The following is a 19,996-nucleotide window of genomic DNA, read 5'->3' on the forward strand; positions in this document are numbered from 1 at the left end:
CAAAAGAGCACCTTAAAGCCTCAGCACCATGGTTATCAAGCCCTTTCCAGGGTGCCAGAAGGAACAGCTTTTTGTGGCCCCTTTTTGCAGCCCCTTTTCACTTCCTGGAAAGGCCAGATTGGGGCTGCAGCATGCGGTTGCTGCAGCCCCGATCCGGCACAGCTGAAGGCAGCTGAAGGCTGACCCTTAGGGGCAGTTGGCAAAGCCTCCTAGTCTAAGAGATGAGGCTTGATTTAATCCAGCTACAAAGGAAAGTGAAGTTAAGTAATGGGATGGCTAAACAAATGACTACAGTGGGAGTAAAGACCAACAAGACATTTTTTTTAAAGAAAAGAATATAGATGCAGGAAACAAAGAGAAACTGCAGTGCTATGTAAGGCAGTAAGTGGTTTGTAAACTAGGCAAATCTGGTATAGTCCAAATGAGTATCAGGAGAGAAGGTCAGGTTGGTAGACCACTTTGAAAGAAAAAGTTTCTTTATTGAGGGTCCAATCCTATAATTTCCTCAGACCCACTGGGTTCAGTGAAGCATAAAGAAGTAAGATTTTATCCTTATCTATCCTTTTATCTCTTCTCTCTCCCCCCCCCCCTTTTCTGCTCAAGAAATTCATAAATGAGCTCCTCCTGTAATTTAGGTCTCTTGGCTGTAAGTAGAGCATTATGTATTTATATGATGTGTCCACACATTGCTGTGCATGGTATTTTTGTTTGTCTGCTTGAAAGGCCTGCATTACCATCTTTAAAGACCATTATTTTCTCTTTATCCTGAAGCAGGAGTGGGAATCATGCAGCCTTACCAATATTGTTGGACATTGCAACTCCTAGCTTTCCTGGTGAGTGCATTGGCAAGGGCTGCTGGGAGTTACTGTACAGAAATATCTGGAGGGCAGCACAATTCCCACACCTCTATTAAAGAAATGAGTGAAAATCCTTTGCTAGGTATTTCCTAGCAAAGCACAGCAAAAAAAGTGTGTGACATTTTCTTCTCTTTCTTCACCCCTGTTTCTTCTGTTATGTAGATAAAAGCACTTTACATGACATTCTGAGCTGTTGTCTCATTGAAGTCCGACAAGATTTAGTTCTGCTTACCTTCAAGAATGTCAATATATCATGTGCTTTCAGAGTGTACAGAGAGATATCACAGAAGCATGCAGTATCAAAGAAGTGACTCCTATAAGGATTCCTAGCTATCATGAAAACATAAAACGATAGAGTCCTAAGGACCATCTGGTCCAATGTCCTCACAATACTGGAGTCCAAAGCTAAGTATCCTTGGAGGTGACCTTCCAACCTCTTTCTGGAAAGCCACAATGAAGATGAGGCCACCACCTTCCAAGGAGTCTGTTCCCCTACATCTGAATGTTCTTCCTAATGTTCAGTCTGAATCTCCTTTCTTGTAATTTGAATGCGTTGGTCTTGGGCCTGACTTCCAGAGCATACGAGAACAAGTTTGCTCCATGGGATAGCCATGTCACATGTGATATCTGAACATGGCTGGCACATGTTTTCTCATTCTCTTCTCAAGGCTAACCAGACCCAGCACCCTAATAGTGTTTGGTTTTCAGACCTTTTAGCACCCTAATTTTACACTTTTCATTAAGACAAAAGAAAGTTGAATGGTCCAAGGAAAAAATGGAAGTTTGAAAAATTAGAGAGAGGCTTCCATTCCTTGTGACCTTAATTCCCCTCAAATTTCTAACACTCACTTGACAATAAGGTATTTTTAACACATTAGAAATAAATGCATCATCAGACCAAATTGTGATTACTGCCTTCATACTGCTGCTCAGGCTGAAAACAGTAGCTCAGACAATTAGTAGCTTGAAAGCCCAGAACTCACTGTACCGGCTAAGCATTTTGTGTCTTGGAGCTGCAGCAATGACTTTCTATTACTGAGCTAACCTTGACATTTCTGCATTTAGAGCCAGCCCTGACAAGATTGTCAGAGAACCGACAGCAGATCCAGGCTGCCTCAGAGCTAATGTTGGGTGTCAAAAGTTCAGCAGTGTAGAAGAGCAGAGGGGAGGAGGGAGAAATGGGAGAAAATGAGGATGAAATAATGGAAGTGAAGAGCAGAGAATATAAAAAATTGAGATGGAGCTATGCTTGCTAAGTCAGCTCTGCTAGAAGGAGGACTCTTTCAATTGTTGAAGCAGCAGCATCCATCTCTCTTCCTCAGTTGATTTTCTTGTATATGTATTAGGAAATTGAAAGGAGAGAAAAGTGTGTGTTTGGCATTTTCTTGATTTTTTTTAAATGGATTTTGATATTGTGATTAACATCTGATATTTGACTGTCAAGCAAAGGCAAAGGGGACCAAACCGTAGTGAATACAAATGGTCTTAAATGTTCAGAATTGGAATGCTTTTGCTTATAAGAGGATTAGTTGGTTAACCTATGCTGATTTAACCTGTATAATAGGTAGCTGACCCATATTCTTCTGTTTCATTGGTTATTCTTATGGGCTAGAGCACATATAGTCTCCTTCTGAGTAACCAGATATGTAAATTCTCCAGAGTGATGATGTCTTGTGGTAGACTGTGCATGTTATGTTTAAAGACTCTGATATTTGATCTCTATAGACCTATGCAGACATTTAAAAGTGTGTTGAATAAACTAATGAAAAGTGGGAACACCTTTGGCTCCTCAATTTTGATTTTCATCAACTTCCTAATTGTGAAGGATGACAGATCTGATGAGGAGAGCCTTCTGCATCTCTAGAGGCTCTCTATATAGTTTGGACACGTAATTTTACAAGGCTGCAAAACACGTGGATCACATTTATGGAAACAGAAACAGAAATCTTCCCAGTTAAGAAAATTACTCTCCATGTATAGGAACTTAACAGAAACAGTACCAGAGATTATGAGACCACCATACCACCCCTCCCTATATGCTTATTAAACATGCTTCTAAACCCTGCGTAGTTTGTTGTTATGTGCCTTCAAATTATTTTATAGGATTTTCTTGGCATGTTTCTTCAGAGGGAGTTTGCCACTGCCACTCTCTGAAGCTGAAAGAATGTGACTCACCCAAGGTGGGTTTACATGGCCAAAGCAGGATTTGAATTTTGATCTCCACAATCATAGTCCAGTGCTCAAACACTACACTATGCTGGCTCTCCTCTGTATAGTACTTCTACCTGTGTTTGGCTATCTGTATCTCCTTTGTTAAGAGGGATATTCCTGTTGTGGGTTGTGGGGCAAGAGGTACATACCTACACATGTGGTTGGAGTGCCCAATTGTCCAACAATTCTGGACACAGATTGTTCAATTGATGTCAGATATCACTAAGCAAAAGGTTCAACCGACCCCGGAATTGCTTCTCTTGTCAATATTTCAATTAAAAAATAAATATCTCCATCATAAAGATATTATATGCTTTTCAGTTTCTATAGCTAGATTAATCCTTGCCAGAAACTGGAAAACAGGTCATCTGTCCATGGATCAATGGTGGACGAAGTTCTGAGAAGGATGGTCAATGGAGAAGCTTGCAGATGATGCCAGGAGAACCTCTGAGGCAAGGAACTGCACCCAGTTCAAGGAAAAGTGGTTACCTCTTGTCGAGAATATGTTAACTCCAAGTCTCATGCTCATGTTCCACCACAGCACCACAGGAGATTTTGGTTTGGAGTTTTGAATGAGACCCCAGTTTTGGAAATCTGTATTTTAGCTCATGTTTTTAAAGTAGAATGGTGATGTTTTACCTTTTGTAAAATATTTTTTTAAAAAAGAGGAATATTCCTATTGCATGCAACCAGATTTTATGCAATTCTGTCTAGGAGAAAACCCTACCAAACCCAATGATATAGATATGCACAGAATAGCACCATTAATATTGCAATGTGGTTGCTATGTGTTGAATTCATGGTAAAACAATCAATGTATTTGTATATAAGCAGAGCAAGCATGATGTAATGGTCTGATTGCTGGAGTAGCACACTGGGAGATAAGGGTTAGAATCACCATTCAGCCATGGAAACTCACTGGGTGACCTTGATCAAGTCATACTCTTTCAGCCTCAGAGGAAGGCAAAAGTAAAACCCGTCGGAACCAATCTAGACAATAAAATTCTATGATAGGTTCTCCTTAATGTCGCCCTAAGTCAGAAATTATTTGAAGGCACACTACGACTACTACTACTACGAGTACAGATTTGTAATTTGTGAAAGGCATTTAGAACTTTTGTGAGTTTTATTTTTATTTGTTAGTGTTACTGAACCAAAAAGTATTAAAATAATAACTTGTGAAGATGAAAATGCTTCTCCAATTATTGGAAATCATGTAGAATGAGCACATGGAAAATATAGGAGAAATGGCACGTAAAATCTTGCCTTTCTTCCTGATATTCCTTCTGTGGATGTCATCTGTCAAAAGACAAATATGTCTTAGCGTTTCTTAGAAGACAAAATATTACCTATTTTAACAGATGGAGTACACTATTTTTTAAAATATATATATATTGTTATTGATTCCTGTTAATTTAACACAAATAAAATGTTAGCCACTGAGAATGTAACAAAGTCAAAGGTTAAATATTAGAGAAGCCATGTGTCTGAGGCTCTATCAGATGGCTGTCATGTGAAGGGATCATCTGTTTCAAGAGCTGTGTGCAGTCCAAGTCTATTTTAAAGCCAAAAGAACCAGAAGAAGGGATACTAGGGATTTTGTAGTTGTCAGTTAACAGATTGCAGTTGAATTTCATGCTAAGACAGGCACATAGGTTCCTAGCCATAGAGTTTCCTATTGCAGTTTGTAAATTTCACCAATTGCTCTTATTTACAACATGCTGAAGCAGTAGTGGGTGCTCAGATATGGATGGCTTCAGTATGTTTTTGAATTTATTCTTCATAAAGCTCTGTCTAAATATTCATCAAAACATTTGCATCTCTTTCCTCATTGGCCTTTTTGTTTGGTGAGATACAGTGAACCCACGTCATACGCGGCTTCCAGCATATACTGGAAGCTGCACTGGAAAAAAGGCTCTCGCCCCCGGAAGAAGTAACCATGGTGCATCCGTGGTGCATGTGTGGTGCCGCACAGCACTGCATGGTGGGCACATGCCCCATTACTTCTAGTGTGGCTTGAGCTTACATGTTTTTTTTCTTTTACGTGGGGGGAGGATCCGGAATGGATCCCTTGCATAAAAGAAGGGCCCACTGTATTTACTCATTTCTCCTTTCTAAAGGATCATCTGCAAGAGGTCACTCTTAAATACTAAGATCCTGGTATAAGAATAATTAGGTAGGCTGGGCCTTTAAAACAATTAGATAGGACAGATACACCCAAATCCTCCCCCTGCCTTTTGGGGATGAACCTTTAGAAAGGATTAACAGGATAATGGAAGCAAAATGATGTGAGCACTTAAAATATACTAAACAAGGATTAATACTTTGTACTTATATATATGAGCTTTAAGGGAGCCATGGAAAAGACCACAGAACAGAGATCGTGTGCATGTTTTGTATTTAGATGGTCCCAGGTTCAGTCCTTGACTTATCTGGCTAAAAGTACCCTGGGTAAAGTATTTCAGGTATCTAGGATGAGTAAAACCATTGCTTGCAATCTTTGATAGCTACTGTTAACAATTCTAGCAAACAGATAGCTTAAATAGGTCGATCAATACTATCATTAATTGAAAGGAAGCTTCATATCTGCATGAGATTTTTTTTTTAAGTTCCTGATAGTTCACTAAAAAGTTTTTCAAGTTATCCATAGAAGATGTTCTTGGTCCTATGAAATAATGTGCTCAGCTAAGAATGGTGGAGAGCCATTTCACTTTCCTGCACCTTCTACAGGCTACATTGGGTTGCAATTTTAAAAACAAAACAAGACAAATTGAAACCAGAAGTGATTTCCAGTCCACTTTGCCATTTCATTTCTTCATGTTTTGAGGTCACACTTTGTAAGACAAGCACTGGAAATTACTCTCTCTTTCTGAATATGTTACCGGGTGCTTTGTGGCTTTATTGGAGCAATATCTCTGTAATAGACTTAAGATTGGGGTAGTAAACTGAGGTCCACCAAGATGTTTTTGTGACTCTTAACATGTCGAGAAACCCCAGACTGAACTTTTATCAGTTGGTTTCGAGGCCTCCCTATATATATATAAATTTAAAACTAATTTTTGAAAACCAGGAGTGGAGTTCCAACGACTTTGCTTTTTTGTTTTATTTTTTGGTAGTCCAAGTTACTGGGGCATAAAAGTTGTTTACCTCTACACTAATAGACATGCAGCTTGCCCCAGCAAAGTTTTGATAGATGACTTAGATTTCTAAAAGAATCATAGTTGGGCCATTGAGTCCAACCCCCCCCCCCCCCTCAATATACACACTCAATAAAGTAACTCCAGCTAGAGCATTCCCAACAGATACCTGTCCAGACTCTTTTTTGAAGACATTCAGGGAAAGAGATGTTTCTTCTAACGTTCAGGTAAAATCTACCCTCCTGTAAAAAAAAAAAATGGTTTTGGCCCACTTTCATTTTTTTTGAATTAGCAATGTCAGTTGGTTTACAATCACCTTTTGAAAATCCACTGCACTTTTTATTTTTCAGAGATTATCTATAGCTGGGTGTTTAATGAGTTCCCCTCCTTTGTGGCAGAAGACAGCCGGCGCTTCATTTCTCAGGAAACAGGCAATCTCTACATATCCAAAGTACAGCCATCGGATGTAGGGAGCTATATCTGCCTGGTGAAGAACACAGTAACCAATGCCAGAGTCCTCAGCCCTCCCACACCACTGACACTCCGAACTGATGGTAAGCAAGCTTTGTATCCTTGTTGAAATATACTGAGGAATATTTGAACAGAGGGATGGCTATACAGTGAAACAGTGATAGAGGTTCTGGTTACATCATGGCCTACTGCAACATGTCCAAAGTGGGATGGCCTCTGATGAGTCTCCAGAAACTCCAGTTGGTCCAGAATGTACCAACATGGTATAGGGACCTCAAAAGGAACGTAAATGTATGAGCCTATTATGTTAATTTTGGAATAGAATAAGCCATTTCAGTTTTTACAGATGCCAAAAACATTTTCTATAAAGTGAAAGACATCGGCTCTACAATGCAAAACAGAAAAGAAATGCCTCCAACTGACACCGAAAAGATAAAACTGTGCCTTGATATTGAATCAGTAATATTGTCAACCACTGTGATATTTTTAACAACACATTTTGTCCTTATTGTTTTCATTTTTCCTTTCTTTCTTTCTTTTGCCAAAATAAATCAATTATGTGCAAATATATATACATGGATTTTTATACATAACATTTTTGTGCAAATCCTCAGTTTTGGAAACAAGAACTTTTCCAAAATTGTAACAGAAAAGTCTTAAAATGTGGGGGGAAAACAGACAGTACATAGAAATTATAGTACTCTCACCTGCTGGGGAAAAAACTGTTTAGGGTTTGCATTCTTGCATACAGAAATGAAATAAGAAAAATAGTTGTCCAGGATAATAATGAGATAAGAAAAGATTTGCATCCCTTGATAAAGGGATGCCATAACTGGGATAGCCCTCTGTCCTCCCATAGCCACCCACTGAATTTTATTCTGCAGTTACACCTGCAGAAAAGTCTCTAAAGATGATTTAAGAGGACAGTCAGGTACATACTGGAGGCCATGTTCTTTTAGATACTCTCTGTTCAGAGCTTTAAAGGACAACCTGAGAGCAGGGGAATAATGAGTCAATTAACTTCTTAAGTTAACTAGTTCAATTTTTCTAGATTTCCTGATTCATGCTGAAGGTAATCTCATTTTTAATGAGTTAATTAGTTTTAGAACTTTAGAATTTGTTGAAACTGATGTCCTTTCTCCTGCAATATTCAGTAAGACAGGGAGCCTAAGGAGAAGGATTACATTCAGGGGAAATGCATGACATGGCACTGTTGTTAGACAGTAGATCCAGCAAAAGAATACCTGAAATTGGGGGGAATTGAAGAAGACTGGAAAGTACAGTAGAAAATGTCCTGCTATAAAGGTACTAGTAACACAATAGGACTGTTCAGTCAACAACAAAAACTGCAGTGCTCTTCTCTGTAAATCCTTGAATCTTCTTCAAAAGTAACAGTTTAAATAACAAGTCAGTCAATGGCAATTTCACCAATTAAATTACTTCAGTTATTAGTGTTGGTGGTGAGAAATTAATTTTTGAAAATTCAATGGGTAACATTATTTAAAAAGCTCTGGTCATCACCAGTTCTTTAATTTGGTCCAGAAATTGATTGGAGGCCAATGAAGTTGACCACAGCCCCAGTATATCATGTGGGCAGAACATAAAGCTCCTCCTACACAATTGAGGCTGTTTACTGGCTCCATGTTGGCCCTAATGTTTTCTTTATCTGCAGTAGTGTCCCTTTTGTTCAACAGATTTATTTTTATTTTGTTGACCTCCCTTGTCAGTACTTTATAATACAAAGGTGGAATATGATCCTGATGCATAAAATAAGTAGATCAGTTTTGTTAACAGCAGTGCTGCTGCATCCTAAAATATAGTGATTTTCTTCAAGAAAGACAAAAGAAAGACTACTCAGATTTCAGCTACAAAATTTATTATTTGGCAGACTACCGAATGATTGATCCATATATGCATTTTCCAAGGAGTTCAAAAACACTTTTAAGAGTGGAATTTAAAAGCAGTTAATTTTGTCTAGATCACGACTAGATCACATTGCACCAATTTTTATGTTCCTGCATGAAAACCAGCACCTTCTGCTTGGAAGCCTTCATAAAAACTGCTATCAATCAATTCACTAACTTCAGAAGACAGGTTGCCACTGCATATTGCAAACAATTATAAGCCACATACACAAGATTACAATAACCTGTCCTTGAAATTAGACTTCTTTCATCATCGCAAGGTGTCTGATACATCTTTTTGCCTAGTTGGTCCTTTTACATGAATTTCTCACATTTCAAGAAGAGTTGATGCAGAAATTTTATGAAGATTTTGTGCAAAATACATTTCCTTTGCACAAAATGCATTGGAGTGTCTTCTGAAATGTACACTGGAATTTGTGGAAAATACATTTTGTTTTGCACAATATAGCTACTCTTACTAATGAAAAGGAAGTACAGTCGGCCCCGCTCCTTATGCAAGGGATCCATTCCAGACACACACACCCGTGTGAGGAGAATTGAGCATAAGCTCAAATCCCATTAAGGATAATGAGGCGCACTCCCATGGTGTGTTGTGGTGCGCGCATCACAGGCGTATGCCCCATTGTTTCTATTGGGACTTGCCTTCTGCATGAGCTCAAGTCTGCGAAAGGCAAGCCTGTAGAAGGGGTGGGCCAATTGTATCTCTTTTGTTATTGTTGATGAGTAAAAAAATCTTATATCTGTTGACCATTTTAAATAAGATATAAAAACAAATGTTATCCCCAAAGGTGAGAAAATTTGCAAGAATTCTATGAATCCCTATATAACATCAAAACCAATAGCTAGACATTACTATTCTGGTATTTTTTCACAACAGGACTTTTGGCTGCTAGGGATATGACAGTGAATTCCACATAGTAGCCACTCCATTTGTAACACATTTTCTGTGTCACACAGCAGGGCATCGTGTTAAGGATATTGGATTACACTAACATACAACCCACATCAGGTATGGTGGGGTGGATTTGCTGCCACCACAGCAACAGATCCACAAGTCACCCCTGGGTTATGATGGATTGAACTGAGGTCAAGGGGTTATCAGGGAAAACCAAAGATTCTGGGCAGATAGTTTTTGTGGATTTCTTTGGGCTATGTGGCCATGTTCTAGAAGAGTTTATGCCTGGCTGTGTGACTCTACGTGTGTGTGTGTGTGTGTGTGTGTGTGTGTGTGTGTGTGTGTATCCCACTCACTTCCATGCCAGCATTCTCTAAAGATGCCATCCACAGATGCTGGTGAAACATCAGGAATAAACTCTTCTAGAACATAGTCACATAGCCCAAAAAACCCACAAAAAACTATGGATGCCGGCCATGAAAACTTTCAACATCATATTCTAGGAAAACCTTGAACATCTTATTAAAAATGTTGGACCTGTCTATAGCAAAGACCTTTCTGCCTGAGATACTGGAGGATTGATCTCTCTCAGTGTGGAGAATTTTGTCCTATATAGACAAAATCGCTTGACGTGGAATAAACCTGTATGTGTGCCAAGCAGGTGCTTATTTTAAATTTAGCATGTGTAGATGTGTGATGGTTGGAATAATTCTCTTTCTAAATTGCACTCATTTTGGAATTAATTTCAAGGACGTGTATTTAGGATTGGGATATAGGATTATTTTCAGTTGTTGTTCTGTTTCCAGAAGCTCCGTTGAGCATCCTTTGCATGCATGTGCACCGACACACTCAAACTCTTAAGAAAAGGAATTAGACAAAGCCATAAAACATGCAAACACAGTAAGATACTTGCTGTAGCTTATAAATATTTGAACACTGTGAGAACATTACAAAGTCCAGGCTTTGAAAAGATGATTTGATTTGATACAGTATATGTTCATTCAGAGCTTAGCCTGGAATTAACTTGATCCTTGTTCATTACTACTGACAGGAAGGTTTTCATGTTTGCACAGCATGAATCCTGTACAAGAAGTAGGTCCTTATTGTTCTTTATGCCTTAGTAGTTCATTTTTATTTTGTACCATCCAAATTTTACCAGGCTTGACTTTTCTGCAGTTCTAGAGTTGCCTGCTATTGATGGGCTCAAACTCCCACTTTCCTTTTTAAGACAGTGAGAATGATTTCTGAAAGAACGTATATTTTCATACACATATACAATGAGAATGTTTTTATAGCATGAGAAGATGTCCCATGACTTTATCTATAGACCATCTGCAAACCAGAATCCTTCCTTTCGAAGAACAAAGTGAAATGTCAGGCAACTGGCATTTCACTTTATTCTTCAAATGGAAGGTTTCTGGTTTATAGATGGTCTATGGAGAGGTCATGGCATCTTCTCAAGATATAAGAATCTTCACATAGTAATAGCTTACATCTAAATTGTAGGCTGTTATATTACACTAGGATAGTGTAGTTAGATATTTATTGTGCTGTGTAATCCTTCTATAGCATGGTAGTATTGCACAATAAAATGTGCAAAATGTGCAGCTCCACTTCTGCAACTTAAGATGAATGCAAATGTTCCACATTGGACATACATTCCTTACACATATGTAAGATAGGACTCTGCCCATAACCTTTTCAATCATATTGTGAGCCACATTAAGTTCCAGTACCAGGAGAAAGACAGGATGGCAAATAAATAAATAAGTGAGAAGGAAACATACAAACATGTACTAGGAAAGACATTTGTCATAGAGTGTGTCAGAATATGGTGAGTGTCCATGAGGTGTCACATAGAAATGAGATGAAGGAATCTTGTTTACTGCTGCTCCAGATGGCAGGACTCAGATTCAACTGGAAGGAAGATGATTCCAAATTAACTATCATGAAGGACTTCTTGGTGGTAAGAACTGTTTGACAGTGGAATGGACGACTTGGAGGTTGTTGGGCTTTCATTTGTAAGAGTTTTTTTAAGGAGAGGTTGAGTGGCCATCTGTCAAGAATGCTTTAGTGATGGATTTCCTGCATTGGCAGGGGCTTGGACTAAATGACTCTGAAATAATTTCTACGAGTCTATAATCCTACTATTGAAGATGGTAGACTCAAGTTTGTTGCAATACAATATATGGAATGTTCAGGGAATATTCTTCCTTTTCCTTACAGAAAAAAAAAAACCCATAGTTTAAGGCCAAAGTAGATTATATAATATATTTGATTTTGTCCATACCTTTTAATATTAGGAGACTGAAATCAGGATTATGGAGAGACTTCACCACCACCACCACCCACCATTTTTCCAATGAAACCTTCCCACAAACTGTCCCCCTTAGGAAAAAAACCAAACAGAAAAACTATGTGTATTTAATTTCCTACCCAAATAACTTCAGGAGTGAGTGGTTTTTATTCAAGCAAATGAACTACAGAGACAGAGGGGAAATTGTCCCCATTTCAACAATGATGATCTAGTTTGACCTTCATAGCTAAAGGCCACAGCGCTCTTTGTACTCTTTATACACACACATACAAATTATAAATGATATCTTGCCTTCCAAATCTTCACTAATTTTTCTGTAACGAACCAGAATTAAATTGTTTCTGGGAATGTCTATAATGTACTAACAGAACATGTGGCTTGAATTCAAAAGGTTTCGGATATAATTCCTGATGTCTCCAACTACAGCTGGGAAAATTGAAACAGTGGAGAGTTCTTGATAGTTGAAGTCAACACAACCAGGCCATTGATCTCATTCTAGTGTAAAGCAGCTTCTTGTGTTCCTGTGTCTATTTTATGAAGGGTAGAGCTGTCCATCATTTTGTATAGTTTGACTCAAAAGAAAAGCAGTGTTTATCTAAAATTATATTAGCAGTTAAAACATTCCCTGGAGGGAAAGTTAATGATAACAGTAGATTGTCTTTCTGATTAGGTTGATTTTCCCGCTATTGGAAATAAGGACACCAAATCAAATTAGAACTCCTCCACTCTTTGCTGCAGTTTCTGTAAAGCTAAGACAACTTCCAGTTTGTCTGGATCAAAGCTTATATGTCTGTCCAGGATGGTTTTAGCATCATTGCTCATGCTGATGCAAGTTGAAGAAGGACATAAATGGCTTGGGCCCAGGGTACTTGGAGGACCGCCTTTCCCCATATAGTCCGCCCCGCACACTCAGGTCAACCGGGAAGCAATTTCTGAGGGTTCCACCCTCGAAACGCTCTACAACTGCACAGAGGGCGTTTTCTATCTCAGCCCCGCAGTTATGGAATTCACTTCCCGAAGAGCTCCGCTCAACCCCCTCCCTCGACCAATTCAGGAAGAGACTCAAAACCTTTCTCTTCGAACAAGCTTTCCCCCAGTTGTAATTGCTTTTTCTCCCCCCCCTCCTTTTGCACCTGCACTTTGGCTAGTTTTTGTATGGTTTTTAATCTGTGTTTTTAATTCCTTGTTTTAATCTCTGATTTTGTTTTATATTGTAAGTAAGTAAGTAAGTAAAAGTTTATTTATATACCGCCTTTATAAGACCAAGGCGGTTTCCAACATACGTACAACAATACAGCAATATAAAAACATCAAAACATAGCATTAAAAACCTTTTACAATAAAACAATAAGCACCACAATTTGTGCCAGCTTGACATGCTGACGAAGGGGGCGAGGAGAGAATACTTTAGGGGTCAGGGAGTCAGGGGTAAGCTTGCTCGAACAAGAATGTTTTAACCCCTTCCTAAACTGGGTAAGGGAGGCGGCTGAGCGGAGCTCAAAGGGCAGCACGTTCCAGAGGCTGGGGGCTGAGATGGAGAAGGCCCTCTTAGTGGTGGCAACTAATCTGGCCTCTGGAACCCTTAACAATTGCTGCCCAGTTGATCTGAGTGTGCGGGGCGGATTGTACGGGGAGAGGCAGTCCTCTAAGTACCCTGGGCCCAAGCCATTTAGGGCTTTATAGGTAACAACCAACACCTTGTATTGCACCCGGAAGGAATAGGCAGCCAATGGAGGTCTTTTAAGACTGGTGTTATATGGCTGGTTCTAGGTGTATTAGTAACCAGCCTTGCTGCCATGTTCTGTACTAACTGTAGCTTCCGGGTATGGTACAAGGGTTGCCCCATGTAGAGCGCATTGCAGAAGTCCAAGCGAGAGGTTACCAGAGCATGTACCACCGTTTCTAGGTCAGTCCGGCCCAGGTAGAGACGCAGTTGGCGTATCAGCCGAAGCTGATAACAGGTGCTCCTGACCGTCGCACTCACCTGAGATGTAAGGTGAAGCGACGAGTCAAGGAGCACCCCCAAACTGCGTATCGAGTCCTTCACAGGAAGCGTGATCCCGTTTAGGACAGGTGGAACCACCGCCATTCCCGGACCGGGGGAACCTATCACGAGTACTTCCGTTTTCTCTGGATTCAAGCTGAGTCTGTTTTCCCTCATCGAGCCCATTACCGACTCCAGACAGGCCACGAGAGGAGAGATGCCATCCCTGGTCAATGCATTAGTCGGAGACATAGAGAAGACTATTTGGGTGTCATCAGCGTACTGATAACCCCGCGCCCCATGTCTCCGGATGATCTCTCCCAGTGGTTTCATGTAAATGTTGAAAAGCATGGGAGACAGAATGGCTGCTTGAGGGACCTCAGATGTAAGGGCCCTCCTGTCGGAGCACACGTCCCCCAGCTGCACCATCTGGAACCTCCCAGAGAGTTAGGATCGGAACCACTGGAGCGCAGTGCCCCCGATTCCCAACTCTGCCAGGCGCTCCAGAAGGATACCATGGTCAATGGTATCGAAAGCCGCTGAGGTGTCTAAGAGCACTAACAGGGACACGCTCCCCCTGTCCATGCCCAGACGGAGATCATCGACCAAGGCGACCATAGCAGTCTCAACCCCATAACCCGCCCGAAAGCTGGTTTGAAATGGGTCTAGATAATCCGTTTCATCCAAGATCGATTGAAGCTGGATTGCAACCGCCCTCTCAATCACCTTCCCTAAAAATGGCAATAGCGAAACTGGCCGATAATTGTTATGCATCAGGGGGTCAAGGGATGGCTTTTTGAGCAGAGGTTTTACTGTGGCCAATTTTAAGCTCGATGGAAATTGCCCATCCCTCAGAGATGTGTTAATAATCCGGTGTAACATTTGAATTACTACCGGTCCCCCCTGAGCCGCTAGCCATGAGGGACAGGGATCGAGGGAGCAGGTTGTCTTCCTAACACTTCTAAGGATCTTGTCCACATCCTCGGTACTCACCGAATCAAAATGATCCAGTGTAACCGAGACCACGGAGGCTCTGGACACTTCTATTCTGGTTTCTGCTCTAACGCTGGCATCGAGACCTTCCCTTATCCGAGAGGTTTTATCCGTGAAGAAGTTGTTAAATTGGTCACAGCAGGCCTTAGTTAGTTCAAGGATCGGGTTTGGGGCAGGAGGGATCTGAGTTAGTTCCCTCACCACCCTGAACAACTCTGCTGGACGCGACTCCATGGACGCGATACGTGCGCCAAAGAACGATTCCTTTGCCACATCTATCGCCTCTCCATAGTCATCAAAAAGACAGTCTAGGAGAGCCTTGTCGGATAAGCGCTGGTGTTTCCGCCAGACACGCTCTAGCCGTCGCAGCACCCACTTCCTTGCCCGGAGATCTTCCGTGTACCAAGGCTTCTTTTTGGAAGCAGGCCTGAGAGGACGCTTGGGAGCGATACTGTGTATAGCCCTGGAGAGATCAGTGTCCCAGATGTTAGTCAGGGCATCAACAGAATCGCCGTCATTTCCAACCATATACCCCTCTAGGGCTTCCTGGAACCTTCTGGGTTCCATTAGCCTTCGAGGGTGGACCATTCGAATAGGTTCGCCACCCCTGGGAGGGATCTGGGTAGATGCCTTGATTTTTGCCTCTACCAGAAAATGATCTGTCCATGACAGGGGGGAAATATTAGATATTTCCGCCCACGGAATTTCCATGTCCGAACAAAAGACCATATCAAGTGTATTACCCGCGGAATGCATAGGCCCCAGCACCAGTTGTGACAGGCCCATGGATGTCATGGTATCCATGAATTCCCGAGCCACACCGGGTGGAATATAGTTGGCCGCGAGGGAGATGTTGAAGTCTCCCAGGACCAAAAGCCTGGGGGACTCCAGCATCAGCTCCGAGACCAACTGTGTCAGCTCATTAAGGGAGTCTGTTAGCGCACGGGGTGGCTGATAGACCAACAGAATCCCTAGACTGTCTCTGGCCTTCAGGGTCAAGTAAATACACTCGATATAGGAGGTTTGACGGACATGGTTTCTGGTCAGAGACAAGGTGTTCTTATGCACCAAGGCAACACCCCCCCTGCCCACCTAACCTGGTCTGGCCCTTCACTGAGTACCCAGCAGGTAGGGCCTGAGCCCACACAGCTTCCCCTTCAGGCCCTAACCAGGTCTCTGTAATGCAAGCCAGGTCACAGTTGTTGTCCTCGAGCAAGCTGTGGATAATGTGGGTCTTATTTTTGATGGACCTGGCATTGCACAGGAGCAGAGACAGGGTTTGTGGTATGGTTGGAGTGACCCTCAGATCTTTTTGGTTAGGAGTGCGATGGGTAGGGGAGATAGATATTAAGCATCGATCTCGCCTTCCCCTGGAACGCTGATCCACTCTCCTACCGCTATACCTCCCCCTGCCCCACACTACTCCAATAGGAGCCCCGCCCGAGCCAGGGAGATTACCCTCTGCCTCCCCACCCAAAACATTCCCCACATCCATAACCTCCTCCTCCCCCTACAAGAGAGCACCAGAGGCAGAGAGAAGACACCTCAGTCATTCTCTGCCGATGGCTGGCAAGGGTGCCTCTCCCCTGCCTTGGCGCAGTCACGACTAACGCAACTGCGCAGCTGCGCAGCTGCGGAGATGTACAAGTCCAGTTCACAGTCCATGGGCGGCTCCCGGGCCGGTGCGCAGTTGCGCGCCTCTCTACAACCCGGGAGGACCGCCCGGCAGCAAATGCAGCTCACAGCAGCAGTCCGGTGGCAAAGAGAGGGCGTGGCGAAGGAGGAGACCAGGCAGCCTGGCTTTATACGTGCCGCTGCTCCGACACGCCCCTCTCTCCGCCTTCCCCCAGGTGTTCCCAGTCCACTCACCAAACAAGCCGCTGCAAAGACGCTGGAGATGTACAAGTCCGGTTCACAGTCCGTGGGCGGCTCCCGGGCCGGTGCGCAGTTGCGCACCTCTCTACAACCCGGGAGGACCACCCGGCAGCAAATGCAGCTCACAGCAGCAGTCCGGTGGCAAAGGGAGGGCGTGGCAAAGGGAGGGCTAGAAATAAATATTTATCATTTGTTGCTCTATGATGTTGTAACCTGCCTTGATCTCATGGAAAGGCGGGCTAGAAATAAACGATTTATTTATTTTATTTATAAGAGGTTTCTATGTTAAAATGAAATTCTGTTGACAATGCACATAAAATGAGAGGTGTCTGTCTAAAACTTTGCTTGTGGAACAGAACTTGTTCATCAGGAACAGTGTGATAGTTTACCTGGATTTGTTATACGCACTTGAATGGTTTTGTTTGTCTTACTAGCTTCGAAACTTGGGGTAGGCATGTCTTTTTATGAACTCACACCATGTACTTTTCCCCATGTTACATTAATGATCTATATTATCATACTGGATCCAGGGCTTCTGTGTGGATGACAGAGAGATATGAATTATATTTCCCCTTAAAACATGGAAAACTAAGAAACTGCAACCTTAGCACTTTGCTCTTGGTAATTTGGCTGATAACCTGTCAGTTTGTGAGGCTTCATTAGCCATTGGTTATGCTGCTGTGATACCATACAAATTTTAAATACAGAAAAAAGGCATGGAAAGCTGGGGACTGAAGGAAAGACTGAAATAATGACCAAGGAACAGTCTGAACATATTTATTCATTATGTAAAGGGAGTACATCCAGAAAGAATAAAATATTCCTTTTAAACTGAAGATTTTAAAAAGGAAGAGGAGAGGGGATAGTGAAGAAAACTATGACTGAGATCCCTCATCAAGGATTGTAAATTTACACTCTGGAATTATGTGGTAATTGTGAATTAGTTTGTTGCAACACTGCACAAGGAAGGTGAAAAGAACACAAATTTGTGGTTACAATATGCTCATGTCAGTCCAGGAGTCAAGGCATGATGTGCATCTGTATGTGCAAATGCACCTCTTTCTGGGTTCTGTGTGGTCATCTATAATTTAATATTGCAAACACAAATGCTCTTTATATTTCAGTACAGGTTGAGTCTCCCTTATCTGGAATTTTGAAAACTGAAATATTCCAAAATCAGAAATTATCCACAAGAATAGCTGAGATAGTGACACTTTTGTCTTCTGATGTTTCAGTGTATACAAATGTTGTTTCATGCACAAAATTATTTGAAATATTTAAATTAAAATAAAATATTAAAATTATCTTCAGGCTATGTGTATAAGATATATATGAAACTTAAATAAATTTCAAGTTTAGACTTAAATCCCATCTTCAAGATGTCCTATAATGTATATGCAAATATTTCAGATTACCCCCCACAATCATCCAGAATCAAGAACACATCTGTCCTAAGCATTTTGGATAAGGGAGACTCAACCTGTATAAACATTTTAACAATATTATAAGAAATTATATATTAAAATTTGGCACATATGCACCGTCTGCAAAGTTCCATGCATCCAAGGAAGTGTCAATGCAGGACTTGATTACAGGTCTTTTCTGCCTGCACTGCTCAATATTTCAGCAAAATTTGGTGCAATCTTAAAGCTCTAAATAAAAATACAAAATAGAAGCAAATGGAATATAGACATTACACTATCAAGATTTCACTCCTAAAGTGTTGTGTGCCTTCAAGTTGTTTCTGACTTACGGTGATCTTAAAGTCTTTGGGGTTTTCTTTTCACTCTTTACATTCTTAGATATGTAACTGAAAAAATATTTCAGGTGAAAAGGGCCTACTCCTTAGCCCTAGCAATTGCAAATCCTCTCCAGCTCCAACTCTCTTTCTCCAAATAAACTCAACCAGCAAGCACAAAGCCTTCCTTCCACATGCACTGGGCCAAACCAATGCTGATAGGGGTTAGACAAAGTCAACTGCAACATATTATTATTATTATTATTATTATTATTATTATTATTATTATTAACTTTTATTTATCAAGCGCTGTAAATTTACTATGATACTGCACATACAACTGTCTTTTGAAACTTCAACTGAATATGAATTTCTGCATTTAACAAAATGGTCCATCTGTTTCATTAGGGGAATTTACACTTGTGCTAGTCACTAACAGGGCACCAGACATTATTAGCTTTTCCTAGCTTTTACTTCCCAGATGTTGCTAGATTGCAAGTCCCATTATCTTAAAACAGCATAATCAGTGGTCAATTATCATCCAGGATCTGTAGACCCAAAACTGTAGACCCATCTGCAACAGATGGAAGGAAGCTAACGGCTTAGGGAAATGTTGAAGAAGTGAGGGGCTAAGAAAAAGATAACCAAGGAGAATTGAGGATGAACCAAACAAGAGTCCAACACTAAAGGAGGGAAGATGTCCATCTGCCAAGAGACTTGGTCTCCTTTCTATTCTGCTGACATTTGTTGAGAAAGAATGAATTCACAGCATGTTTGGAAAATAATAATAATAATAATAATCAAAGACAGAAGAAATTAGTCAGGCTGTTTTTATATACCCTTGACTGGCACTGATAACAAAAACTAAGGAGAGAAGATCACTTGAACACATGTGGTTGTGCTGTTTATTGGAGGGGGAGATGCTCATAGATGAAAAGAACTAAATTCAGAACAATCCAATTACAATAATCCTTCCTGTGAATTTGAAATTTCCTGGGTTACTATTTAAAATTCTCAATTGTAGGTAATACCATTGGGACTTGACATCTTATGACAAGAAGGCTTCTGAGACAACATGTCTATATATTTATCTTCATGGAGGCAGCTGAATAATATTATAGTTTTATGTCAAATCCTGCAAGAGTGTAGGAATTCACTTGTCTTTATATTAATCTTTTATTTCCTCAGAGCTCTGCCTCAAAGGGAAACTTATCTCCTTGATAGGAAGCAAATTAAATAAAAACATCAAGAAATCCTTGAATGGATTCTGAATAAAATGAATACCTCATTTGTGCAGATGTCCTTGACAATCAGTCATTCCATACAATTCAATTTCACTTTGCACAGACTTACAAAAACAATTTAAAATTCTATCTGAAGAGATAAAAAGTTTCATCAGGGAAAATAATAGATCATGCACCATTTCATTAACTGCTTTTTACACTGCCTTAGAAATACTGAAGAATTATTTAATAAGTGTTTACAAGCAGTAGAAAGAGCACTGTTTGTTAGGATGAAGTTGTGGGTCTCAGTTACCCAATGAAAGCAGTAAAATGTTTTTGATTAAAGAAACTACAGACAACTTTCTCAGGA

At 40.8% G+C, this 19,996-nt stretch overlaps 1 protein-coding gene across 5 annotated transcripts in view; it reads left to right on the forward strand.

Moving 5' to 3' along the window:
* The window catches only part of CNTN5 (contactin 5), a 932,298-nt gene that overhangs the window by 698,281 nt on the left and 214,021 nt on the right, over positions 1–19,996 (forward strand). For all 5 annotated transcript variants that reach the window (XM_042459705.1, XM_042459707.1, XM_042459709.1 and 2 more), the window contains one exon: positions 6,556–6,759. In XM_042459705.1, the coding sequence (XP_042315639.1) occupies positions 6,556–6,759 (204 nt within the window). The remainder of the gene's footprint in view (positions 1–6,555; positions 6,760–19,996) is intronic.

Source organism: Sceloporus undulatus, chromosome 3 (assembly GCF_019175285.1).
Source record: "Sceloporus undulatus isolate JIND9_A2432 ecotype Alabama chromosome 3, SceUnd_v1.1, whole genome shotgun sequence".
In the NCBI taxonomy this organism is placed as follows: domain Eukaryota; kingdom Metazoa; phylum Chordata; class Lepidosauria; order Squamata; family Phrynosomatidae; genus Sceloporus; species Sceloporus undulatus.